Source organism: Suricata suricatta, chromosome 9 (genome assembly GCF_006229205.1).
Source record: "Suricata suricatta isolate VVHF042 chromosome 9, meerkat_22Aug2017_6uvM2_HiC, whole genome shotgun sequence".
Lineage (NCBI taxonomy): Eukaryota > Metazoa > Chordata > Mammalia > Carnivora > Herpestidae > Suricata > Suricata suricatta.
This window is the reverse complement of record NC_043708.1, coordinates 99725750-99753595: the sequence shown is the minus strand read 5'-3', so window position 1 is coordinate 99753595 and position 27846 is coordinate 99725750. Positions and strand designations below refer to the sequence as shown.

General features: G+C 33.7%; 1 protein-coding gene across 1 annotated transcript in view; it reads left to right on the top strand.

Annotated features, from left to right (window-relative positions):
• VPS13C (vacuolar protein sorting 13 homolog C) overlaps window positions 1-27846 on the top strand; it is a 173026-nt gene that overhangs the window by 39841 nt on the left and 105339 nt on the right. Inside the window, exons 13-26 of the mRNA XM_029952250.1 lie at window positions 552-658; window positions 1208-1379; window positions 2512-2574; window positions 5370-5499; window positions 5779-5873; window positions 11731-11873; window positions 12708-12900; window positions 13936-14050; window positions 14659-14795; window positions 15716-15839; window positions 18264-18381; window positions 22365-22494; window positions 23692-23770; window positions 24426-24674. Coding sequence (XP_029808110.1) covers window positions 552-658; window positions 1208-1379; window positions 2512-2574; window positions 5370-5499; window positions 5779-5873; window positions 11731-11873; window positions 12708-12900; window positions 13936-14050; window positions 14659-14795; window positions 15716-15839; window positions 18264-18381; window positions 22365-22494; window positions 23692-23770; window positions 24426-24674 — 1855 coding nt within the window. The remainder of the gene's footprint in view (window positions 1-551; window positions 659-1207; window positions 1380-2511; window positions 2575-5369; window positions 5500-5778; window positions 5874-11730; window positions 11874-12707; window positions 12901-13935; window positions 14051-14658; window positions 14796-15715; window positions 15840-18263; window positions 18382-22364; window positions 22495-23691; window positions 23771-24425; window positions 24675-27846) is intronic.

Sequence of the window (27846 nt, the reverse complement as noted above, 5' to 3'; positions counted from 1 at the left end):
TTTGGTTGTTTGTAAGAAGTGCATTTATTTTACACTTTATCATATTTGAAAATAGGATGTATTATTATTATTGATGGTATGACACTTTTAATTGGCAGCATTGTTTTTTTTTCTTCTTAGAGTGGAACTTAAAAGTTATGTTACATATATAATTGATGGTGTCTTAAATTTGATAAAATATATGTATTTTATATATATATACAGTATATACTTTAAAGTTTATTTACTTCGAGAGAGAGAGAGCAAGAGCAGGGGAGAGGCAGAGAGAGAGGGAGAGAGAGGATCCCAAGCAAGCTCCAGGCTGTCAGTGTGTAGCTGGATGTGGGGTTGAACCCGTAAACTAGAAGATCATGACCTGAGCCAAAACCAAGAGTTGAACGCTTAACTGACTGAGCTACTCATGTCCCCAATTTGATGAAATATATTAACAGGCAACCATGATAGTCATATTTCAAGGAAGTTGGAGTCTTACTAGACTGAAAATATAATAAAATATGGTGTTTATCCATGTGTGAAATGTAGTAATTGTAACTGTATTTTTGTTTTAATAGTACTTAAGTATGATTGACCTTTTGGAGTCGGTGGATTATATGGTTAGAAATGCCCCTTACAGGAAATACAAGCCTTATGTACCACTTCATACCAATGGTCGACAATGGTAAGTTAGAATTTTTTTTTTTGAGAAATATATAATATGGTTAGGAACTCTCAGATTTAAGAGACCTTTAAAGCCATGAAATAAAACCGCTTTTTTTTCCTTTGTAACACAAAAGGAATATCTTTTGTATTCTGTCTTTGTCAATTTTTCGTAAACACATTCTCTTGTACTTTTGCTTTTAGATTATTCCTGAATTTTAAATTTAGCATTAAGACTTTAATCATTTTTTGGTCTTATTGCCCTCTAGTCACCACATGGACTCAATGTTATAACCATATTGGGATAGTATTAATTTTGCATAACATATCATTTTGTGTCTTTATGATTTTGCTTTGTCATACACTCTTGTTGGAGTTGTTTGCTCATTTTGTAATCGACTTATGTCAGAGAATTGTACTGAGGAATTGAAATGTTATTGTTGAGCTCTTATAGGAGAATGGTTAATAAGAAGACAAAAATGTGACACTGTAGGTCTAAAAAGTCAAAGTCATTTTCCTGCTCTTTTCTTAAACCTTCGTATTCAAATGTGCATTAAAATTTGATTTGCAGGTGGAAATATGCAATTGATTCTGTTCTTGAAGTTCATATAAGAAGGTATACACAGATGTGGTCATGGAGTAACATAAAAAAACACAGGCAGTTGCTCAAGAGTTATAAAAGTGCCTACAAAACCAAGCTAACCCAGACTAAAGTCTCAGAAGAAATACAGAAACAAATTCAGGTATATCTTGCATATATTAGTGAAAGCTATTATTTGTTAAATCATCCTTCGATGTTAATTTTTCTAAATTTAATTTGAATTAAAATATAATATTAGGAAGAGGAGGACTGATCTCTTTTTGAGAAAATGCAGTTATCTTTTTTCATTTTTTTCTTTAAACAAATCTTTCTGTCCCATCTTAATGTCAGATAAAATGTGGTTACTAGAAACTATTTGGAGAAATGGCTTAGTTTTTATAATAATGCTTAGAATATTAGGAGAGCTTTTCAAATATATATTTATTATTACCTAGATGTATGTTATTAGTTTTGTTACAGGCTTTTTTTTTAGGAGCCCAAAGTATTATTTATAAAAAGAACAGCTCTTATCCCTTAAAATAGAAACCGCTTTGGAAAAACAGAGAAAAACCACAATGAATACATACTTTGCTTAATATCATCTGGTCTTGATTATATAACTATTTCTGTCACAAATTCATAATGTAAAGAATTAATTGAATTCCTATTCTGAAATATATGAGAATCACTAATATTATATATTAGAAAAAGCATGAAGTTTTTCAGCATGTCAGGTTTGATGTTCTCAAGTATAAAATGGAAACAATATCTGTCTTACAGAGTTGTGAGAATTGTATGAAATAGCACCGAGAATATCTAATACACAGGTCACCAGTACATATTAGATTCTTACATACTTTTATATAAATTCCCCAAATCAGTTTTTTACTTTAGCTTCCTTGTTGATTTGCAGAATTTTGCATTCTTAAATTTTGTGTTTTATAGTACAGCAGTTCTAAAATCCTGTAAATAGAGTGAGTCAGAAGTAAAAACCATAAGAATAATACTTAAAAGAAGCCTGTATCCTAAATATTCTGGTTTCTATAATGGTCTTATTAAAATTCTTATTTTTATGTTGTATTTATTGAGGGTTTGCTTTCTTGGAGAACTTATTTCCCTTTTTGCAAAAACTGTAAGTAGAAAAGTCAAGTGTACACTCATATGTATACTTAGACTTTCATGAGATCACAGTTACTGTTTGTTTATGGACTGGATAAGCCCAGAAGTCTTAGAATAAAAATTTTTTAATCTAATGCTATTTTTCTTGTTTACAAGTGTCTCTTTGTATTTTATAGGATTTGGAGAAGACTTTAGATGTTTTTAACATAATTTTAGCAAGGCAACAAGCACAAGTAGAGGTAATCATTTTTATTTGCTCATTTTATGTTTTAAACATGTTAATATTACTCCTTTAAATTTAAGATCAGGAAATCTTAAGTTTCATGGGGATTTATCCAAGTATGAAAGTTGAGAGTTTTCATGCCTTCATTTAGTTTCAGGAGAAAAATTATAACATTGAAAGAACCCACTAACATGAAAGGGAAAAAATTTTTAATTTTATGACAAAAAAATTGAAACCCTCCATAAATCTAGATGATATACATTCAATTGGGTGTCTTTTCTGAAGAAGCTCAGTTTCATTACTCCCCAGTTGATCTCTGCTGTTGTTGAGGAAACTCTTGCCTAGTTATCTCAGTGGTTCTGAATCCTGCTGCACATTAGAATCCCTAGGGAATTTAGCCAAATGATGCCTGGAGTCCACTTCCTCAGGCTTTGATTTAATTGGTTTGTGGTGAGGCTTAGACATTGTTGTTGTTTTCTGTTTTTGTTTTTGTTTTTGTTAAGGTTTCCTGATGATTTTTTTATAAAACAATTTTCAATGCTTTTATTTATATTTGAGAGAGAGAGATACAGGGGGCAAGCAGAGGAGGGGCAGAAAGAGGGAGACACAGAATCCCAAGCAGGCTCACAGCTCAGAGCCTGACACAGGTCTTGAAACCACGAACAGTGAGATCATGATCTGGGCTGAAATTGGACGCTCAGCCAACTGAGCCACCCAGGTGGCTCTATTTCCCAGTGATTCTTAAGTACAGCAAGGATTGGATACCACTGAGCTATAATAATATCCACAGTAGCTGATTTGTCATTTACTTTCATTTTGCAAATTCAAACAGGACCTGAATGTATGCATTTCTGTCTGGTTTGTGACAAAAATGTTACATTTCTCCCATGCTTAGACTTTATATTCTTAGGCACTATCCTAGTCTCCTCCTCAATTATCAGTGGTGTCATAGTTGTCTTCTATCACTGCTTTTTGTTGAAAGGAGGAGCTCTATTCATAGTTTGCATAATTTGTTTGTCCTAAAGATTCATACCTCCTGTTTATGTAGCCTGCATCTAAATGCTACATTTGAAATTTTTTTGAAACCATTTTCAAATTTTATTAGTTTTTTAAAATTTCAAGTGCCTCTTCTCACTAATATTTCAACACTTATCACTTCTATTGTTTTAGACACAGTGGGGTTAGTTCCACTCAAAAAATATCTCAAAGTTAAAGACAAACACAGCAAGCACTTGGATTAACAATATTGTGCCTAAGTCTGACATGAACTCAAGATACTGGTGGCTGAGAATTGATTTGCATTCACTGAAGCATTGTGTTCCTGAAAGCTTTAAAGTAGAAAGTTGAGTAATAGAAATGAAAATAGTAGCTACCATTTTCTTGATATAGTTTGCTGGGTATCATGTATTCTGAGGAAAGTACTATTACTGTCTTCTACTTATGTTAGCAAATTAAGGTATAGGGAGGTTAAATACATTATCTAAGTTGTGATTGTCATGAAAAATAAAATACACATTGTTCTTCTAGCCAAGAGAAGAAGTTAAATATTATTTCCTATGGAATATAAAATAATCAGATGTATGTTTTTTACTTTTTACATTTCTGAATGTTGAAAATGGATTGATAAGCTTGACAAAAGATAGTTATGACTCAGGTGTCAGGGATGGAACTTTGATAGTTACGTGCACAGACGTAGATCTATTCCCTTATTTATTTAATGTCTGGTTGTGAAAGAGAACTTACTTAACTTGGTTTCAACTTGTCTTTACTAATTCAACTCTTTTTTTTTTTTCATATTCTCTTTTGGAGTATTTCACTTTTTGTTACACAGGGAGGCTTGAAACATGTTACCAATTCACTACAAATTTAAAATTTTAAATATTTTAATTGAAAATTATTACTCTTTTTTAAAGATTTTATTTTAAGTTTATTTATTTTGAGAAAGAAAGAAAGAGAATGTGTGTGTGTGCACAAGCAGGGGAGGGGCAGAGAGGGAGAGAGGGAGAGAATCAGCCTGGAGCCTGACGTGGGGCTCTATCCCAGGAACTATGAGATCATGGCTTAGGCCTAAATCAAGAGTCAGATACTCAACTGATGAGTCACCCAGGTGCCCCCTAAGGTGGGAAAATTATTAAAGTTTACTTATTCAGGGAATGAGAAGATCGAGTCTAAATTACTTATCCCCTTTATTCATCCTTCTGTTTTGTGTTTTTTGGTTATTCATCTATATTTTACTGTTTGAAAGGAGCAGCAGAAAATCAAGCTAGGATTCACTGAGAAGAGGATAAAATTAGATTCAAGGGCTGTTTTTATGTATATCTAATCCCTTTGCCATAGCCATAGTTAGCAAGACAGCACTGTATATGAATTTTGAAATATTGTTTTAAACTAATACTTCTGAGGTTGGAAGCATCTTCTTTTCAAGGAACTTTTCATTTTATAAATCTGCAGTCTTAGTTGCTTGTTAACTTTTGTCAACAAATGTTTTTTGTGACGTTTTTTGGAAAACAAATATGTAAACATTTAGAAGATATATTGCTCAAAAAATATCACTTGAAATATTTACTATATTTCTGACAAAATGCAACCTGGTCAAAATTTGATCAGTAGGAAAGTAAATTAACAGTAGAACTACATTAACTCATGGTTAATAATAATTCAAATCATGTTGAATACCGTTTCAGAAGCTTTCTTGACTGATTTGAACTTAAGGTCATGTTAAAAAAATTAACCATTGTTCTTACCTGGCCATACCTAAAAATGAAGAGGGCATTTATTCTTTAATTAAGTTTAAATTTTTTACCTTTTTAGGTGATTCGATCTGGGCAAAAATTAAGGAAAAAGTCTACTGATACAGGCGAGAAACGTGGAGGCTGGTTTAGTGGATTTTGGGGTAAGAAGGAGTCTAAGAAAAAAGATGAAGAATCTTTGATTCCTGAAAGTAAGTTTCAAGTCAGATAATTTATTGTACACAGACAAGAAAAATATATATATAAATTCTGTTTTAGCCAGTTATTTGAATTTTACTATGTTTATTATTACTAAACATGTGAGCAGATACTCCAGGCTGAAACATTTCTGGGTTTATCGAGTTAAATTAAAACTTTGATATTTTTGAGAAAAATTACTTGTATGAAATTTTATATTATGTTTTGATTTTTTAATTGTATCTGTAAAACTGAAGCAGTTGATTTTTTAAAATACTGTCATTTCTTTGTAGGTATTGATGACATTATGACTCCAGAGGAGAAAGATAAGCTCTTTACTGCTATTGGTTATAGTGAGAGCACCCACAACTTAACTTTACCCAAGCAGGTAATCATTTTTAGGTGGTTTAAGAGGTATTTTGTTTCATTTTACTGTATTATCTTGAATTGTGTTAAATGAGTTACTCATTTTTATAAAAATGTTACCATTTGTTTCTGCCTTACTATTTTATTTGTTAAATGTTTCCAGTCAGACCCTACCGGTTAAAACTTCACTTTTAGATTTAGTCACTTTAGTGAATGGATAAATAACCTGATTTAAAGAAGTACTTATTATAGACTTAAATTGAATCTTTAAAAATTTTATCTTTAAAATAATTATTTTGCTATGAAATGTATATAAAGACTGAGCAAAACCAAAGTGTATTGCATTTAACACAAAGGGAACAGCTGTGTAATCACTGTCAGGGTTAAGATAATAGAACTTGCTGTGGATTTAGCGTTGTTGTGAGATTCATTCCTTTCTTTTAAGTGGATGCATTTTGTTCATTTTCATGGCTGTGTAGGATTTGATTATTTCAATATACACAACTTACTCTTTCTTTTGTGGATGGACATTTGGCTTATTTCTATGTTTTCCTTGTTATGCTGTTAACTTCTTGTAAATGCCCTTTAGTGTGCATATGTAAGATTTTCTGCTCTGTAGATTCTTAGGCGTGAAATTTCTGTATCATAAGATATATTTTTACTTTAATAGATTTTTGCTAATAAATAATTTCCTAAAATGAAAACATTTCCGTCAGCAGTAGGTGACGATTTTTGTTTCCCCACATACTTGTCTACTCTTGGCATTGACAGTTTCCTCAAGTTAGCCATTCTAAATGGTATGTGGCAATTTTTCATTGTGGTTTTAATTTCCATTTCCTGGATAGCTAAAGAGCTTTTTTACTTTTTTTAGGTAATTATAAGCCTATTAGGTATCTGCTTTTGTGAAGTAGCTTTTGAGTCTCTTATTTATTACTGTGTTGTCTTTTTCTTATTGGTTTGTAGGTATTCTTTATATATACTGGGTCTTGAGGCCTTTACTAGTTAGGCATGTTGTTAATATCTTCCCCCACTGTGTGGTTTGCCTTTTCATTTTTGGTGTATTGCAAATATCTTCTCCAACAATGTAAGGTAATGTGTATTTTCACTTTCAAATGGTGTCTTTTGATGCATAGGTGTTCTTTATTTAATGTTACCTAATTTACTAATCTTTTCATTTATGGATCATACTTTTTTGTGTCCTGTTTAAAAAGTCTTTCCTCACTACTAGGTCATGACAGTATTTTCTTTCCAGAAGCTTTATAATTTTACTTTAGATTTAGATTTAAGGTCCATTCAGAATTGAGTTTTTGTACATGGTGTGAGGTCGTAAAAATTTAAGATGAATTTTTTTTCTATATGGTGGCATACTTATAGTGAAAGGACCATGCTTTCCCCACTGCTCTGCAGTGACCTTTATCATCAGTCAAGTGTCTGTTCTTGTGGAATCTTGATTATACTGGTTATTTTATTTTATAAGCATGCTGTCTCAGTTACTCTGACTTTAGATCCTGAGATCTAGCTGTGAAAATCCTTCAACACTGTTCTTCTTTAAGACAGTCTTTTCTAATCTTGGCCCTTTACATTTTTTATAAATTTTAGAACTAGCTGCTCAGTTTCTACAAAAATAAAACCTCTGAGACTGTGGGATTTATTTAGTATATAAATTAATTGGGGGAGGATTGATATCTTTATAATCTTGAATTTTCTAATTTGTAAATATGGCATCTGCTTCTGTGTATTTACATCTTTAATTCTTCTCAAAAATGTTTTGAACTTTCTGTTTAGAGTTAAACATCCCTTGTTGGGTTTGTTATCAATGGAGGCTTTACAATTTTGTTGAGGTAGAATTTATATATGATAAAAAGAATAGATCGTAAGGTTCATATTGATAAATTTGAGTAGTTGAATATACCTATATAATGACCTTTGCCAAACAGAATATTTACATTCCCTGCCAAAAATTCCCTTTTCTAGTCATTTTTGCTCTCCTGTCTTACAAAAGCAGCCACTTTATGACTGAGTCAATATAGATTACTTTTTATTGTTCATTAATTTTTTTTAAATTTCTAGCTGTTCTTGGCCTATGATAATGTTTTTTATCTCATGATATATCTGCTATTTCAAGTTTTGGTTATTATGGATAAAGCTTCTTTGAACATTCTTATACAAGTCTTTTGTGGACATATATTTTTATTCTCTTATTTTATACTCTTGGGAGTATCATTGCTGGGTTAAAGGGCAGATGTATATTTATCTTTTTAAAAAGAGACAGTTCTTTAAAATGGTGGTGATGTTTTCTATTCCCACTACTGATTCCAATTATTCCACATCCCTGCCAGATGTCATCTTGTCAGGATTTTTAATTTTATCAGGTCTAGTGGGTATGATACACTATTCCACTATGTTTTAGAATGTATTTTCCTGATGACTAATGATAGTCTAGACTAATGACTTGTCATGTCTTGTTGCCTATCTATATATATTCATTTATGAAGTGTCTGTTAAAGTGTGTTTTGCCCATTTAAAATTATGTTGTTTGTCCTTTTACTATTGTCTGTAGAAGTCTTTTTATAGTCTTCATACAAAATGAGTGTTTATGTGGTATTTTTACTCTGTCGGCGACTTGCTTATTGATTTTATTAATGGTGGTTATTTATGAAAAATAATTTTGACAAAGTCCATTTGTCATTTTTTAATTTAAAAACGTTTTCCATTTTTGTTGAGATATAATTGACATATAACTTTGTATAAGATCAAGGTGTACAGTATAGTGATTTCATAATCGTGTATATTGCAAAATGATTACCACAGTAAGGTTAGTTAACACATCTATCATCTCACATAGTTAGGATTATATTTTGGGGGAATATTCTTTCTCTTTCATTTTATGGTGAGAACTTTAGAAATCTATTCTCTTAGTATTACTGTCATTAATTGTATTCACCATGCTGTACTTTACATCCACAGAAACTATTCATTATACATAAAACCTTGGTTTGCGGGCATAATTTGTTCTGGAAACATGTTTGTAATCTAAAGCACTTGTATATCAGAGTGAATTTCCCCATAAGAAATAATGGAAACTCATATGATTTGTTCCATAACCCAAAAGTATTCATATGAAAATGATTCTAGTACTGTAATATAATCCAAATAAAAAGAAAATACAAAATATAAAGAAAAATAAATTAACCTGCACTTACCTTTGTAAACCTTTGTGGCTGGTGTGAGGGGGACAAGAAAGAGGAGGGTTATAGTGTGGGATGACTTTCACTATCACTAATGGAATCACTGCTACCTATTGGCTTGGTGGAATCTTTTTCTTTTTGGGCAACTTTAATAAGGAATCCACCTGGGGTGCCTGAGTGGCTCAGTTGGTTAAGTATCCAACTTCCGCTCAGGTCATGATCTCAGGGTTTGTGGGTTTGAGCCCCACGTGGGCTCCGTGCTGACAGTTTGGAACCTGCTTCGGATTCTTGTCTCCTTCTCTCTCTGCCCTTTCCCCGCTCATGCTCTGTCCCTCTCTCTGTCTTCCAAAAATTAACAAAATGTCAAATAAATAAGCAGGGAAGGTATCCAATGACACTTGCTTTTGCCTTCTTTTGAGGATTTCATAGAAATGTGACATTGCATTGACAATCATCCACAATCCTGCAGCAAGAGAGAGAACCATTGGCTCAGTTGTGATCATATGGCATTTGGTGTCACATACTAAGAGACATCAATCGTTTATCAAGTTAAAATGTATTAGAAATGATTGTTCATCTTGGGGAACCTGGATGCCTCCATCAATTAAGCATCTGACTCTTGGTTTCGGCTCAGGTCGTGGCATTGCAGAGCCTTCTTGAGATTCTTTCTCTTCTCTCTCTCCCTCTCTCTGCCCCTCTCCTGCTCATGCTGTCTGCATCTCTCTCTCAAATGAATAAATTTAAAAAATTAAAAAAGAGATGTTTGCTAATCTTGCAGAACACTCACAAAACAAGTTAGTCTCAATCCAAGGTATTACTGCATAACTGAAGTTTGTACCTTTTGACCACCTTCACCTGACTATTGATTTGATCTCCTTACTCAGTATTGGTCTGTTTAGATTTTCTTTTTCTTCATGATTCAGTCTTGGTAGATTGTACATTTCTAGGAATTTATCCGTTTTTCCTAGGTTGTCTAATTTGTTGGTGTATAGTTGTTCATAGTAGTCTCTTATGATCTTTTGTGCTTCTGTGGTATTCATTTTAATATATCTCCTCTTTTATTTACAATTTTGTATGTTATCTCTCTTTTTTTCTTGTTTAGCCTAGGTAAAAGTTTGTCAGTTTTGTTTGTTTTCAATGAACCAACTCTTGGTTTTGTTAATCTTTTTTTATTTTTTTTAATTTTCTATTTCATTTATTTCTCTTCTAATCCTTATTATTTCTTTTTCCCTTCTCACATTGGGCTTCGTTTGTTTTTTTTCTAGTTCCTTGAGTTGTAAACTTAGGCTGTATTTGAGATCTTCCTTTTTTATTGATATATGAACATATCATTATAAACTTACCTTTTAGAATTGCTTTTGCTGCATCCCATACATTTTGTGTTTTATTTTATTTTTGTAAGTCTTGTGCTGTTTTTTATTTTCCTTTTGATCTACTCTTTGATCAATTTGTTGTTCCACATATTTGTGAATATGGTAGCTTTCTTCTTATTAAGATTTTATTCTTTGGTGGTTGGGAAAGATACTTGATATACTTGGTATCTTCTTGAATTTTTTGGGACTTGTTTCATTGCCTAATTTATGTTCTATGCTAAGAAATGTTCCATGTGGGCTTGAAAAGAATGTTTATTCTTCTGCTCTTGGGTGGAATGTTTTGTGTATGTCTTTTAGGTCCCTTTGGCTCATGGCGTTGTTCAGATCCATTGTTTCTTTGTTGACACTCAGGATGCGTTGTTGCGAGTGGGCTGTTGACATCCCCAGCTAGTATCATATTGCTGTTTACTTCTCTTTTTAGTTCTCTTAGTATTTGCTTTATATGCTTAGATGCTCCCATGTTGCGTGCCTAAGTATTTACAATTGTTACAGTTTCTTGATTGATAGATCCTTTTATCATTATATAATGACCTTCTTTGTCTCTTTTGACAGCATTTAACATAATATTTATTTTCTTCTGATATAAGTATCACTACTCTTTTTTGTGTGGGGAGGAAGGTTACTATTTGCTTAAAATATCTTTTTCCATTCCTTCACTTTTAGTCTATGTATGTCTTTAAAGCTAAAGTGAGTATCTTTCTTGTAGGCAACATAGTATTGGATCTTACTATTTTTTAATCCATTTTGCCATTCTGTGTCTTTTTATTGGATAATTTGTTTACTTTTTATTTAGATAAGGACTTACTAGTGCCATTTTAAAAATTGTTTTCTGTTTTGTCAGTCTTCTGTTCCTTGCGTCCTCTCACTGTCTTCCTATGTGGTTTGATGAGAATCATCTCCCTGTTTCTCTGTCCTACATCCAGTCTTGACCTATGAGTTTTTTGGTCATGATTTTTCTCAGTGTATTTTTAATCCTCCAAAGACATCAAGAAGATGTGCTTTATATTTTGTTGTTTTTGAGCCAGAGAATTAGTCTTAATTAGCTTGCTTTAGTGAGAGCTTGTGAATTAAATCTTTATGTGACAAAACATTTTATCAAGTTTCATGTTTATTCTAAAACTAAGAGAAATAAATTTTGGATCTCTCACAATTGTCCTATTTGTACAATTTTGTGATTCTGTATTGAAGTTTCTAATGTTCTTTTTGAACCTTTTAATATTTAGATCTCTTTATAATTCAAGAAACTTAAATAAGAAATTATTAAATAAAATAATAATTACTTAAAATGTAACAGTCTTCATTCATTCTTTTTGTTTAGTATGTTGCCCATATAATGACACTGAAGTTAGTAAGTACCTCTGTTACAATAAGAGAAAACAAAAATATTCCAGAAATATTAAAAATTCAGATAATTGGCCTGGGTACCCAAGTATCTCAGCGACCAGGAGCACAAGCGCTTAAGTAAGTTAAAAAACTTATTATTTCATTTTTTATTTCTAGATATGACTTGGCTGAAAAATACTGTTATTTAGCATTGAACAACTGATTAATAGTAGTTCTCCAGTTTCTTTACCTTTTCCTTTTGTGTGTCAGATAGTCTTTTTATGTTTGAATTTATTTTTTATGAAGCCATTTGAGGCATTCACCATTTATTTTACCTCTCTTTTTCCTTCACCAATATTTTTTGGGTAGTGAATGTTTAATTTATCAATTTGATGCTATGAAGGCCAGCATAGGAATAATTTCTGTTTTCAAGAAGCTTTTGCTGTAGCTGTTAAGAGAGGATAACCAAAAAATTAATAATTAGAACTATATAACAGAGAGGTCGTAGGTGAGAAGTTGCTGAGAAGTGAAATCCTTAGAGTTAATGCTATATACGCTCAGTTGCAGAAGAGAACAACGTGGGCTAGGAGAAGTGGGGCCTTGGCTAGCTGAGTAGAAAGGGCTAGGAGAAGCTGGGGTGACAGTGCTCTGGGTGGCCTGAAGTAGGGAGAGGAGTTGCCTGAGTGAAATGTAGCTTCTGTTTGTGTAGCAGTGATCAGAACGCCCTCCATGTTTGAGAGTTGGCTGAGGTGGGTTTCTCATGTGGATGAGAAGGGGTTAAGAGCAAAAAACCACAGTAAAACCCAGATTGTATGGGTAATTAAATGCCAGGTCAAAGAGTTTGGACTTTACATCTTGGTAATGGGTATGGTGCCAGCTCTGAAAGGAGTTTGTTGAATGGGAAATTTGTATTTAAGCCATTATGTTATACAGCGCCTAATTTATATACCTTTTTTCTTCACTGGATTTTAGGGTGGAAGCAAAATTAGAACACTGGTACATAACAGGTCTGAGACAGCAGGGTATTGTACCGTCACTGGTGGCTTCCATTGGTGATACTTCATCATCCTTGCTTAAAATTGAATTTGAAACCAATCCAGAGAATAGTACTGCCGACCAGACTCTGATTGTCCAGTCCCAGCCTGTGGAGGTCATCTATGATGCTGTGAGTGCAAGGAGACAGTCTTTATTAAACCCTTCTTATACTTCTGACTTAGAGTTTTCTTACTTTTCCTCTTTCATATTTAACATTTATTTATTTAGCAGCTAAGTTTACTACTTTTTGTTGTCTTAAAAGCAGTACATGGTTAGCAGTGAATTTTGCCTTTTCATATGCTCCCATTTTTCCCTACTATATTAATCTATGCTTATGTTAAAGTAAAAAAAAATCTAAAATACTGTTTGAAAAGTCTGTGTTTATTGTACCAACTGCTCCCAAATAGTTATACATGGACTTTCTGTCTGAGTTCATTTTTACTTTTTCCCTTTCCCCTAAATATCTGGACCAATTCAAATCATTTTAGGAGTAATTAAAATAATTTTAAGTACTGTTCACATGAGAAAAAAGCATTGGCATTTAGATGTTATTAAAAATGTGGCTCAAGTTTTGTATCTGTGGTTCCATGTTTTATTCAGAGGCTCTTAACTCTCATCTCAGGCTAGTAATCAGGATCACTACCCATTACATCACTTTGTAAGTTGGCCCTACTCTGTTGTTGTCGTTGAGTTTTCTGATTTTTTTTTTTTTACCTTTTCTAGTTTAAAAGTGTATTCACAGTGAGAGTAGGAGGTATTATATAGAGGCCCCAGACGCATTGTATTCTCTGACTTTTAAAAAATTTAAGGTGTGGTAACCTACATATAATTTACCATCTTGGCAATATATAAATGTGTAGTTTAGTAGTAATGTCCTTTGCTACATCAGTATGACGCTTAGAACATACTTAAGGTCACTTTAATGATATGCACATATTCGTTGACTTTCTGGTAAGCTTACCTAGGCTATCCCCATTTTTAGTTGTTTTTTGTGTTTGTTTTTGCTTTTGTTTTTATTCCAGAGAGAAATGCAATAGGGCAGAGTATCTTTGGAGATATCTTCTAAGTTCAGGGCCACGGTTGTTTAGAATTAAACTGAAATTTTAAAATTTATAATACGGAAAGCACTGTGTATAGCTTGCTTAAATTTTAATTTATTTTATAGAAAACCATCAATGCAGTGGTTGAATTCTTTCAATCAAATAAAGGATTAGATCTTGAACAAATAACATCAGCTACATTAATGAAGCTGGAAGAAATTAAAGAGAGAACAGCTACAGGTAAATAATTTATTGAATAAAAAATACCAACTAAACTCAAAAGTTGTCTTTTCTAATGTAAATATCATATTTAAAAGTGTAGGTTGCTTTTTCTTTTTGTAAATTCCATGAAGTTGCATCGTGTATGTGTTACCCAAAGTCACATAAACCTGCTAGACTGCATTAGAAAGAAATGGGGCAGAGATGGTTCTGTCTGTCATTACCTTTAAGAACCTGTGCCTCACAGTGAGACTGAGATGGAAAACATCCCTTCATCTCAGTTCTAAAGAAATAGTTCATCATTCTGTGTACTGTGTATGAAACTGGTTCTAAAGAAACATACTTTTGTCCAACATGGTCTTTAAACTCAAGCCAACTACTTTATGTGGTTGCTGAACTAAAGAAATGATATATTATTCTCTCTTTAGATTAAATACTAGCTCTGACAGGTGTACTGGATAGTGTGCGGATATGATTGTTTGTCATTGGCCATATGGAGTTTCATCTTATATGCTCTAATACTTGATAACTGATGCTCCTCCATAATACTTTCCAAGTGATACTCGTATTATTGTTAATAATATAATTATGTATTTCAACTTGACCTCCTAATCTTTTATTTCTTTTAGGACTTACACATATTATTGAAACTCGAAAAGTCCTTGATTTAAGGATAAACCTGAAACCTTCCTATCTAATACTTCCACAGACTGGTTTCCACCATGAAAAGTCAGATCTTCTCATTTTAGATTTTGGTACATTTCGGGTAGGTGTATTTCCATTTCATCTGCCCAGGTTGGAAGCTAGCTGTCTGATAGTTTGCTATTGTTCCCCTCAGAGCTTACTGAAATTAAACTTAGACTTATTTCTTCTTAGCATTTGGTTGAGCCTAGCTTAGATTAATATATATTTTATGGTTATTAAAAGGAAAACCCCTAAAATTTTCTACCCCTAATGGTAGATGATTTGATCTTGAAGCCTGGATTACTGCAGTATTCTAATTGGCGAGAAGGACTCCTAGTTTGTAAGCACTCCTAGATTTCCGGAGTTTAATTACACAGTTTTGTTACTTTATGTATTTGACAGTAGGAAATGATGCAGTTAAACCACTGGCAGCAATGAAGTAGAATAAGAGAACTCTAAGGTTCTGGGTGTTGAACTCATTAGAATTAAAAGCTTATGAGGAAAAGTGAAGATTTCAAAAAGATACAGTCCAGAACTGATTCTTGTTTCCTTTGGGGAGAGGGAAAAGGAAGTACAGATTGGAGCTGAATTCTAATGGCCGAATTATTTCTGGTGATGTAATGTGAAGAAGGAGCAACAAAACCTGTGATTCATTGGTGAAGAGGTTTGGATAGTAGTAGGGGTACTGAGCTGTAAGTGGCAGTAACTGCTGAGAGCCAGGAAGAGTTGAACGTCCAGACAGGTTATTTGAGGTACACAACTGTGTAACTGATCTTCTAACTAATGCAAATATCCTGAGCACCTATTATCTAAACATATTAAAACTGTATACTGGAATACTATATTCCTAATAAGATATTTGCAAATAATTGTCATAAAATTAAGCAAAATGTGAATTCATTAAGGACAGTGTTTTAATTTTAGTTATATTTTAAGAAGACACAATAAAGGTATGTATATATTTTTCTGTTAGGAAAATTGAAGTTTTTCTGTCCCTTTTAGCTTAACAGTAAAGATCAAGGTTTGCAGAAGACTAGTAATTCATCTCTGGAAGAAATAATGGATAAAGCATATGACAAATTTGATGTTGAAATAAAAAGTGTGCAGTTACTCTTTGCAAAAGCAGGTAAACTGTTGCTCAGTTTTTAGAATCTTAAAATTATGTCAAGTAGCTAGGTAAATATACATCTCTGTGTGCGTGTTTATCAACACTGACAATATTTTGGACACATATCCTCTTGGTGACTTAAGAAAACTAAGTAGGAGCCCATCAGTAGAAATCATTGCCACAGGTAGAAATAGAGATAAAAATTTGCCTATTTTTCAGTGGTACTTAGCACCATTTGAATCTCAGACCAATCATGGCCTATTTTTTTGTGTGTATGATTTGACGATGACACTGCCCAGAATGCGAAAATAAAAGTTGCCATTGGCTTACATTTTTCTGTCTTCATGCTATTGGGGTGTCTCAATGTTGTCTTCCTTTGGTGCTTTTCTTAAAAATATTTTAACTATATTAGCCTACTCTTTATTTCAGTAGTATCACAGTCTTATACTTTTGTAGATACTGACAAGTATGGATATAGTCTTAAAATCCTAAAGGCAATTAATTATACTAATTAATTATACTATTTACACCAAAAACCTTGGTGTTTTCTACTGCTTAAGTAAAGATTGCTGGTTCTCCATACTTGTTTGGTATGGAGACTTGTGGTAGGTCATTGGAAGAAAGAGCATAATCTCTGTGTGCAGAGTGTGTACTCTAGTAGGAGTGAAGAGATTTATTAAAATGTAAATATATAATGCGTTACTTAGTTTTTATATATTATGAGCCTATTAATTCCTTGAAGGGAAGTACTTTTACACAGATCATTAAAACTGCCTCTTCTTTTGTGTATATGTAATAATTGTTTGAGTTATAAGTGATTAGAGACGTAGTGGTTGCCATCAGTTAATATCATTGTAAATTCTGTCTTTGGGACCTTTTATTTGGTGAAAAGTGATTATTACACTTTTTTATCAGAAAATCTTGCTTGCTAAAACTCATATTCGTTTTAGAACTATGTGCTAAACTAGTATGATTTCTCTGAGGAACTCCAGAAAACCCTTTTTCACTCTGTCATTTTCTATTTTTTTCCTTTTTTTACTGCAACCACCTACATTGTTCAGTAATTCTGGAATCAAGGCAATAAACTCCTAGCTTTTTTTCCTATTGGCTTTAAAATGCAAGATGTGGGGCACCTGGTGGCTCAGTGGTTAAGCATTCGATTTTGGCTCAGGTTATGATCTCGCGGTTCCTGGTTTGAGTTATCACTTATAACTCAAACAATTATTATTACATATACACAAAAGAAGAGGCAGTTTTAATGATCTGTGTCGGGCCCTGTGCTGACAGGTCAGAGCCTGGAGCCTGTTTCAGATTCTGTGTCACCCTCTCTCTATGTCCCTCCCCTATTCGTGCTCTGTCTGACTCTGTCTCAAAAATATATTAACAAAAAAAATAAAAAATAAAAAATAAAGCAAGATGTTCTATAAAAATTCTCCAAATAGAATTATTTTTACATAGTATTTGACTTCTTTCAGTCTTATTTTAATTTTTGTTTTTGTATCATTATTTATATTAATCTATTGTCAGCTATTTGATTGTTCTGTTCCCCAATCATATGAACTGATGCTCATAAACATATTTATATATAAAACTGTTTCCTTCCCATCGATTTTTTTCCTTTATGTTTTTATTCCCCACAGTAGATTCTAGTAGATGCTTCTACTAGATAGAAGTAGATACTTCATCAGTATTTGTGAGTCACTTTATATCCTTGACACAGATAAGCCAGATTGATAACCTAGACACGACAGACCTTGGATGAGGATACAGAGCATCAAATGGCTTTAGAGTAGGCATGTGAAAGAATAAACTCTGAAATTCCCTGTCATTAATTACCCTCAGTTTTAGAGCATGGGTGAATTTTAATTATTTTCTTTAAGATTAATTGTATAATTATTTATTATAGCAAATTATTTTAGTATTCATACAGCAGTAGTAATTCAGTGAGAATTATTTAGTAATTGAAGACAAATGCCCATTTATTATGAACTGTTACTGCTAAATAGAAAACATTCTAAATATATTTAAAACTTTTTTTTAATGTTTTTAAATTTATTTTTGAGAGACAGAGACAGTGCGAGTAGGGGAGGGTCAGAGAGAGAGGGAGACACAGAATCTGAAGCAGGCTCCAGGCTCTGAGCTAGCTGTCAGCACAGAGTCCGATGCGGGGCTTGAACCCACGAACTGTGAGATCATGACCTGAGCCAAAGCTGGACGCTTAACTGACTGAGCCACCCAGGTGTCCCAGAAAACATTTAAAAATAAGTGGTCACATTATTAACTGTCAGCCTTACTTTAAAAATAAGTCACTTAAAATGTATGCTGAAAGAAGTAAAAATTGGTATTTGTTGAATATGTTTGCTAACTATTTTCTAAAAAGCTAGAGTAATTTTCTGTAGAACATGTGATTAACAGTTGTTTAAATCAAAAACTTTTTTAAAGAGGAAAACTGGAAAAAGTGTCGATTTCAGCATCCATCAACTATGCATATATTGCAACCCCTGGATATTCATGTTGAGTTGGCCAAGGCAATGGTAGAAAAAGACGTTAGAATGGCCAGGTAATGTATGAGTTTTCTTTATGTTATAAACTTAACAAAGTGAAATATATCTGTATCAGTTACTGGACTTTAAGAAAGCAAAACTAGATTTCTAAGGGACAGAGAAAAAGATTAACATATAGCAGAAATGTGTTTTTAAGAAAATATTTATATGGGGTGCCTGGGTGGCTCAGTTGGTTATGTGGTCGACTTTGGCTCAGGTCATGATCTCATGGTTCATGGGTACGAGCCCTGAGTTGGGCTCTGTGCTGACAGTTCGGAGCCTGGAGCCTGGAGCCTGGAGCCTTCTTTGGATTCTGTCTCTCTCCCCACTCCTTCCCTCCCTCCCCTCCCTCACTTAAGATCTTTCTCTAACAAAAATAACTATTTAAAAAAAGAAAAAAAACACTTGTTTGAATTATGTATCACCTATCTTATTTCCGAAGGGTTTGGACATTTACATTGTGTAAAAGTTGGTTGTCTGTGTTATTGAGTAGATCAAACCCATGGTTCAATATCAATAATATAAAATCTTCAAAAATTAGCCATGTGGATAGAGCAGAGAGTATTATGCTAAGTGAAATAAGTCAGTCAGAGAAAGACAAATAGCAATGATTTCACTCAGATATGGAATTTAAGAAACAGAACAGATAAACATAGAGACAGGCAAACTAGAAAACAGACCCTTAACTAAAGAGAAGAAACAGAGTTGATAGAAGGGAGATGGGCAGGAATATGGGTTAAATTGGGGATGGGTATTATGTAGGGCACCTATGATGAGCACTGACTGTTGTATGTAAGTGATAAATAACTAAATTCTATTCCTAAAACTAATACTATGCTGTATGTTAACTAACTAAAATTTAAATACAAACTTGAAAGTAGAAGAAAAAATTAGAGGCTTTTATGATTATGAAACCATGTAAAATCATGAGAATAATTCAAGGGAGTCCAAGTAGAAACCAAATTTTGAATTTAAGTAGAAAATTATGAAATATTTATGCTGCCTTCTTAAAAATAGCCTTATTAAAATATTATTGATAGGAAGTTAAGTCTATTTGAAGTATATAATTTGATATATATAGATATATAGATATAACTATATCTATGAAATCATCATCACAGTCAAGATAGTGTACACATTCATCATCCCCCAGAGTCCTTGTGTACTTTTATGTGGTCGACCCTTAAACAATGTGAGGGTTAAGGGCACCAGCCCCCACCCCAACCCTACCCTCACTCATTGGAAAATCCACGTGTAACTTTTGACTTCCCCTAAATTTAACTACTAAAAGCCTCCCTTTAGCCAGAAGCTTTACCGATAGTATTAACAGTTGATTAACACATATTTTGCATATGTATTATATACCCTACTCTGTTTTTACCAAAAAGTAAGCTGGAGAAAAGACAATGTTATGAAGCAAATCATAAGGGAGAGAAAATACAGTTAAAGTAATGTACTGTAATTTTGAAAAAAAAAATCTGCATATAAGTGGACCTGCAGAGTTCAAATTCAGGTTGTTCAAGGAGTCAGCTGTCTTACCTCTTACCTACTAACTCCTCTCCCTTCGATCCTTAGAGAACATTGATTTTCTTTCTAACACGCTAGATTTGTTAGAATTTTCTGGAATTTTCTATAAATATAATCATAGCGTTTCAACTCTTTTTGTTTAGCTTCTTTCATTCAGCATAATTAATTTGAGATGTGTTCATGTTGTGTGTATCATTAGTTCATTGATACTCTTTATCAGATGGTAGTTAAACCAACCTTGTGTTACTAGGTAAGCCTAATTTGGTAGTGATATATTATTCTTTTAGGGGTCCCTGGGTGGCTCAGTTGGTGAGCATCTGATTTAGGCTCAGGTCATGATTTCAACGTTTGTGGGTTCGAGCCTGCTTTGGATTCTTCATCTACCTCTCTCTCTCTGCCCCTCCCTAACTTATGCTCTGTCTGTCTCTGTTTCTCAAAAATAAATAAATATTTTAAAAAGTTTAAAAATAATACTGTTGGATTTGGTTTGCTAAAGTTTGTTATCAAGTTGCACATCTCTATTTATAAGGGATAGTTGTGCATTTATTGTTTTGGCATCAAAATATCTGGGTAATGTTGGCCTTATGGAGTGAGTTTGTTGAAGGCAGTTGTGTAGAATTATTTCTTCTTTGGTAGAGTTCACTAGTGAAGCTATCTGGGCCTGCATTTTCTTGTAGGGGGTGAGAGTTTTTAACTATAAATTCAGTTTATTTCATAGATGGAGTGATCTTTGGTAGTTTGTCTTTAGAGGAAGGAATTTCCATCTTAGTTTTTGAGTATATTGTCGCAAGATTGTTCATAATATTTTTGTATTGCTTTTCTAATCCATGTAGAATTTGTAGTGAGGCTATCTCTCTCCCTCCTGATGTTAGTAGTTTGTACCTTTTCCCTTTTTTTCCTGATCAGTTTATCAGTTTTGTTGATCATCTTCTGAAAGAATCAGCTTTTGGCATCAATTATTTTCTTTGTTGTTCTTTTGTTTTTTGGGTTTTTTTTCCACTAATTTCCACTCTTGCGATTTTTACTGCTTTTTTCTCATCTGCTTCCTTTGGGTTTCATGTATTTTACTTACCTCAACTTTTTAAAACTTTTTTTTAATGTTTATATTTGAGAGAGAGGGGTCCAGAGTACCAGCAGGGAGGGGCAAAGAGAAAGGGACACACAGATCCAAAGCAAGCTCCAGGCTCTGAGATGTCAGCACAGAGCCCAATGCAGGCCTCGAACTGACAAACCAGGAGATCATGACCTGAGCCTAAGTCGATGCTTAACTGACTGAGTCACCCACATGCCCCTACTTCCTCATTCTTTAAGGTGGAAACTGAAAACATTGATAATAAGACCTTTCTTCTTTTCTAATATAGGCATTTAATGTTATAAATTTCTCTTGAAATACTCCTTTACTGTACCCCTCACATTTTAAAAGTTTTAAGTGACTAAGCTGGGGTATCCCTAGGTCTTCTCTCATTTGTTTTTCATTTTTCTTTTGTTGACTGATTTCCAGTGTCTTTTAAACCATTGTTTCATTTATTTTGTCCAGCTTTGTAGTTATTCTAGGTGAGAAGGTAATCCAGTCCCTCTACTTGAGGTACTTTTAGTTTTATGTAAAGTTTCACACATGATAAAGAAGCATCTTGCATATTTATGATGCTTTCAGCTCACGGAGTACTTTTGCAGAATGTTCAGTATGTTGAGATAGCTACAGCCAACTGGCCTCTTTTGAACATTAGTGTTTGTGCGTGAAACAGAAAGTCATTCTTCATGTAGTGGTTAGGCCTCTGTCCACTTGAGCTCTTCACAGCTTAGTTAGCAAGTAAAGGATGAACAGTGACCAAAAAGAACTTCATGAGCCACAAACAGCTGCCACAAGGCTATTGAGACCAATAAACCTAGGGCTTTCTGCTGAGTAAAGAAGCCAAATAGAAGCAAGTGCCAAAAGTTAGCAACTAATGAAAGCACAGCAGTAAAGTGAGTAAAACAGATGTCCTCAGGGTGCTTATATTTTTTATCAGACATAAAATAAGCAGAAATATCTATGATATGTCAGGGCTGACACGTACTGGAAAAGGAAGTAAAGCAAGGCAGGGAGATAGAGAATGATGGAGTAGATACTCTTAGATTTGTATAATGCAAAATCTTTGATGCCAGGAAGTAGTTAAAATATGTATAGTGGTTTTAAAAATTAGACCGTTGTGTTTGAAAATATCTTTATAACAGTTAAGTTTAAAGGGTTTGGCTTTTAAAAGGTTTGGGTTTAAAGGTTTGGCTTAAGAAGGATACATTAAAAGTATCTGAAAACTTGGCTTATATAGAATTTCTCTTTCTCTGACAGTGTTGACTAAATGAGTCATTAATTAGTTTAAAACATGTCCAAAGTCATTTTGACACCACAGTGTAGTCTCTCCTCCAGTCCATTCTCCACTTCATAGTAGAAAGAACTAGACCTTAAAACCTTACAGTTGAATTGTATTTTTAGATTGAAAGTATCTGGGGGACTACCTTTGATTTATGTGAGAATTTCTGACCAGAAGATGAAGGATGTACTATGTTTGATTAACAGTCTACCCTTGCCTCAGAAATCCTCTCAACAGTCTCCAGAGAGACAGGTAATTGTGTATAATAAAAATGGTAAATCTTTACATTTGTGCATATGGTGAATTTTTCCACCTTTCTTTGTGCTAATTTGTTTTTGAATATTTTTTACGGCCAGTTTCATTTATTTGATAACACTGATAAAGTTTAATGTTGTCGATTCTGTACAACAATGCATATGGCATTAAGTAGATAAAAATTGAAGCTTATTTTCACTACAATTTAGAGTAGTGATAAAAAGTCTATTTTAGGGAACAGAAATACATAAAAAATGTTTTACAACTTCATGAAATGTGTTTAAGTAAAGTTGGGTAATAGATATCTCTAGGAGCACATGGGTAGCTCAGTTGGCTAAGCGTCTGAGTCTTGATTTTGGCTCAGGTCAAGATTTCAGGGTCGTAAGATCTAATCCTGTGTTAGGCTCTGCGCTGGGTGTGGAGCCTGCTTAAGATTCTCTCTCTCTCTCTGTCCCTCCCCTGCTCATTCAAATTAAAATCAATCAAGCTATCAATCCATCTTCTTTAAAATGTTGCAAAATAGAATAATTTGTATATAATTTTCTTACACATTAGACTTAAAAATTCTAGATAACTTTATTTGGAATTGACCTTTACAAAATAAAATAAATGTTAGATTTCCACTTTGAAATGAAATTTTAGAGAGCCAGCTAATGCTGTTAACGTTTTCTAGGAATCTGTAATACAGAGACACAGTTAATACTGTCATAGACAGCAACTAAATGACACACGAAAATAAATAGACTTGTCTACTAGAGTAGTGCATAGTCTGCCCTTGTGAATATAGGTGGTAGTCTTAATAATTAGTAAATACTAGTCAACCACTAGTCGATTACATAATGTACTTTGTTAGAAGATTTGTGTCTTGTGTGTGTATGTGTCTTTCTATCTCTCTCTCTATATTTTTTCAATATTTCTCTCATTTATGTACATTTGATCCTGCAAAATCAGTATGTTAAAAAAAACCTTTTTTATAGTGCCTGGGTGACTTAGTTGGTTAAGCATCCAACTTTGGCTCAGGTCATCATCTCACTGTGATTTCAAGCTCCACATTGGACTCACTGCTGTCAGCGCACAGCCCGCTTTACATCCCCGTCCCCCTGTCTCTTTGCTTCTCTCCTGCTCGTGCTCAATCTCTTTCTCAAAAATAAACAAACATCGAAAAAATTAAAAAAAAACCTTTTTATTTGACAGGTATCCTCAATTCCTGTTATTTCAGATAGGACAAAAGATCTACTTAGTACTTCACTGTTACTAGATGGAGTAGAATCAGGTGAGAAAAGTAAATGTTCTTTATTAAAGCAAGCCCATAATACATTTGTATATAGAGATAAAATTTTCAGAAAATAAAGGAATTTAGAAGGTGTTGTAGCAATTCACTGGTTTTCGTGTTCACTGTGCTACTAACCAACTCATTTTGAGTCGTTTTTTTTAAGTCCAAGTTTTTTCATTTGAATGACAGGATTTTTGTGATAGTGCTTATGATCTTTTTTTTTTTTGCCCCAATTTCTACTGGATCTTTTCCCCTAGCTCTAGCCTAACTGATCTTGTTTAATTTTGAAGTAGAGGATAAGCTTCATGAGGACAAGAATATGTCTGCCCTGTTCACCTTGGTGTCCTTAGTGGCTGATACAGACTCATATATGATGGGCATTGTCCAGTAATTATTGAATATTGAATGAGTGTACGAAAGTGAAAAACAGAGCTATTGAAGAAAGATATAGTAAGGTGGTTTGGTCTTTATGTATGATTATTATATACCAGGTTGAATCACTTTGTGGGACTTAAAAAAAGATTGTCACTATATTCTGATTCTGAATATGAAGATTATATCTAATAAATGAATTTTACCTTTGAGAGATTTAAGTTTGAGTGTTTTGTGCAGTTTTCAGTGGACATTCTCTCAAGTAAATGAATGTCTTCTTTAGAGTCTGATGATGAATATTTTGATGCTGAAGATGGAGATACACAGACTGGTAAAAGTTTGAGAGGTTCAGAACTAAAAAAAGCTGCAGAGGCCCCAAATGAGGAGCTCATTAATCTTTTACTGAAGTTTGAAATTAAAGAGGTATGTATATTTGTTTCATCCATTAATAAATACATTGCTGTTATCACTGTCCTTGTAAACTATTTCATGCTAGATCCGATCATAAAATATATTAAAATTTTGGTACTTTGTCTTCCCTGCTTCCCAGCTTCCCAACACACACACACACACACACACACACACACACACACACACACACACACACACACGGTTCCAGGAAAATGAAATGTTATTTGGTAAAAACTGATACGAGAGTGATCTATACCATACTTAATCTATTGTGAAAAATCTCAAAGATTCCTAAGTGGAATTTTCTTTTCCATACAAAATTTCTATGACATGTTTACATTAATTTTTTTCTTTACTTTTAAGCTAAATTATATTACTCATTGTGATGTTTATAATTTGGGAAAGTATAAACAACCTAGATTTTTAGCATGTCTTTACATCCATTAAAAGTCCTGTAATAAAAGAAAATATTGATATGGGGAAGATGTTCACAAAATATCATTATTTTGGAGCAAAAATAGATTAAAATACTGAGGACATTATGATTCTACTTAGAAATTACACATGCATACATTTTTTCTTTGATCATGCTTGATAGACAGTGTTCATCTCTGTGTAGTGGAATTATGGTTTCTTATTCTTGCCTGTCTATTTTTCCATATGTTCTAAATTTTTAATAGTAAATATGTATTTCTTTAATAATAAAACACAAAGGTATAAAAAGATGTTTCTTATTGACTGCTTTATATCCCAATGTGAGGCGATGTCCTAAAATGTAATGTCAGAAATACCAGATTTTAATTGTGTATATAAATCCCTGTAAGTATTATTGGTATTTGTTTGAAAGAAATATGTATCACTTATATTTAGTCTTTTTTGATTGCTCCCTTTTTTTCATATACCCATCTAAAATATCAGAAGACCCCTTGACTCTTAACTTGAGAATACCTTCAAATGACTGGTCTTCTCTTCTATTGCTACTGCACTGTCCAAGTCACCGTCTTCCCTGGACTAATGCAGTAGCCTCGTAGTTCTTTCTCTGCTTCTACAAGGTACTCTACTCTCCACACGATAGCTTGAATGATCCTTTTATTGTTTAATTTTTATTTATTTTATTTTAGAGAAAGAGAGAAAGTGCAGGCAGGGGAGAGAGGCAGAAGGAGAGTGAGAGAGAGAGAGAGAGAGAGAGAGCGAGCAAGCATGCACCAGATGTGGGGCTTATTCTCATGACCCTGGGATCATGATCTGAGCCAAAATCAAGAGTCTAGACGCTCAAACAACTGAGCCATCCAGGTGCCCACAGGGTGATTTTTTTTTTAAAGTGAAAGATCAGGGGCGCCTGGATGGCTCAGTCAGTTAAGCAACCGACTTTGGCTCAAGACTCATGGGTTTGAGCCCGCATTGGGGGCTTAGAACCTACTTCAGATCCTCTGTTTCCCTCTCTCTCTGCCCCTCCCCTACTCGTTCTTTCTTTCTCAAAAATAAATAAACATTAAAAAAAAGTGAAAGATCATGTCATGTCTTTGCTTATAACCATCCACTGGTGTTTGTCATGGCATATAGGTCACCCCATGTGACTTTAGATACATCTTCAGTTCTCTTCTGCCTTGATTACTCTCTCCAGTCATATTTCATTTGTCCCTTTGCTAAATATTCATCAGGTGCTATCAAGAAGTACAGTGTTTTAGATACTGCAGTTAAACCAGCAAACACAAAGTTCTTGCCTTATGGAGCTTATACTTGCCTTTTGTTCTTCCTTATGTGTATACCAAAGCACATTCTTTGTGCCTGCTGGTGTTTCTTTTTGCCTGGAACATTGTTTTTCTGTATGACTTGATTCTTTATTTCCACTAGATATTTGCTCAACTGCCATCTTATTGGAAAGGCCTGACCATTGTATACAAGGTATCAACCCTGACTTTTCCCCACTCTTCCTACAATATAAGCTCCACTGGGACAAGAACCTTGTCTGTTCTGCTCACTTCAATATTCTTAGTTGCTGGGACAGCCTCATACATGGTAGATGACACCCAGTAAATATTTTGTTGAATATTGAATGAATAAACTAATATTATCAACAGTCAGCATCATCTAAGAAAAAATAGTGTTGTTAGAAATAGTTTTCTCAATTTGACTTTTCTTTGTCATTCTAAAGTTTTAAATGTTGCTGTAGTGAAATATATTAAATTTTTCCTCAATGTCTTCATATTAGCATTCTCCTCCATTACAAAAATACTTACCCAGAATTTAATATATTATTTTATGATTTCATTGCTTTCATTTAAATTATTGATTCACTTGAAATTTACTTTTGTATAAAAGTTCTGCACTGAATATCTTACTGTGGTATCTTATTGTTTCTACTTTTTAGGTGACACCCCTGCTTTTTCTTAAGAATGGAATAATATCACTGCCAATAATTTTAAGTTTTGCTTTTTTTCAGCATTTACATTGTTCTCTTATTATTGCTGCCTAACAGGTTATCCTAAAATATAGTAGCTCAAAACAACTGTTTAATTTTGCTCAGAGTATTATGGGTTAGAAATTGTGGAAGGCCCAGCTTGGTAATTTTTGTGTATAGTTTTTCATGTGGTTGCAGTCATATTTGTGGTAGCTGCAGTGACCTCGAGTCTCAGAGGGTCTCAGAAGTGCCTCACTCATGAGACTGGCACTTGATATCGGCTGGTGGCGGGGAGCTCAGGTGGGACTATTGACGCTTGGCCTCCTGAGCATGGTAGTCTCAGGGTAGTTAAACTGTGTACATGGCACCCAGCTTCCCCTGAGTGTGCACTCCCAGCTGGAATATTTATGAACCTTTTTTATCATTGGCAGTCATTAAAGTGTGGCTTCTTCTGTAGTCTATTGATTGAAATAGTCACAAGCCTGTCCAAATTCAAAGCTAGTGGACAAAGAGCTCCATCTCTTGATAGAGTACCAAATAACTGTCATGTCTTAAAAAATGTCACATAGGTGTTTTGTTTTTGATTGGTTAATATGCTGGCTGTTACATCTGGAATAAATTTAAACAGTACTATAACAGTAAATAGCATGTCCTACATTTTATTTTAATGGGAATGCTTTTTTATTTAAATTTATTTTTTATTTTTTTAATAGTTTATTGTCAAATTGGTTTCCATACGACACCCAGTGCTCTTCCCCACAAGTGCCCTCCTCCATCACCACCACCTCTTTCCCCCCTCCCCCTTCAACCCTCAGTTCATTTTCAGTATTCAGTAGTCTCTCAAGTTTTGCGTCCCTCTCTCTCCCCAGCTCCCTTTCCCTCTTCCCCTCCC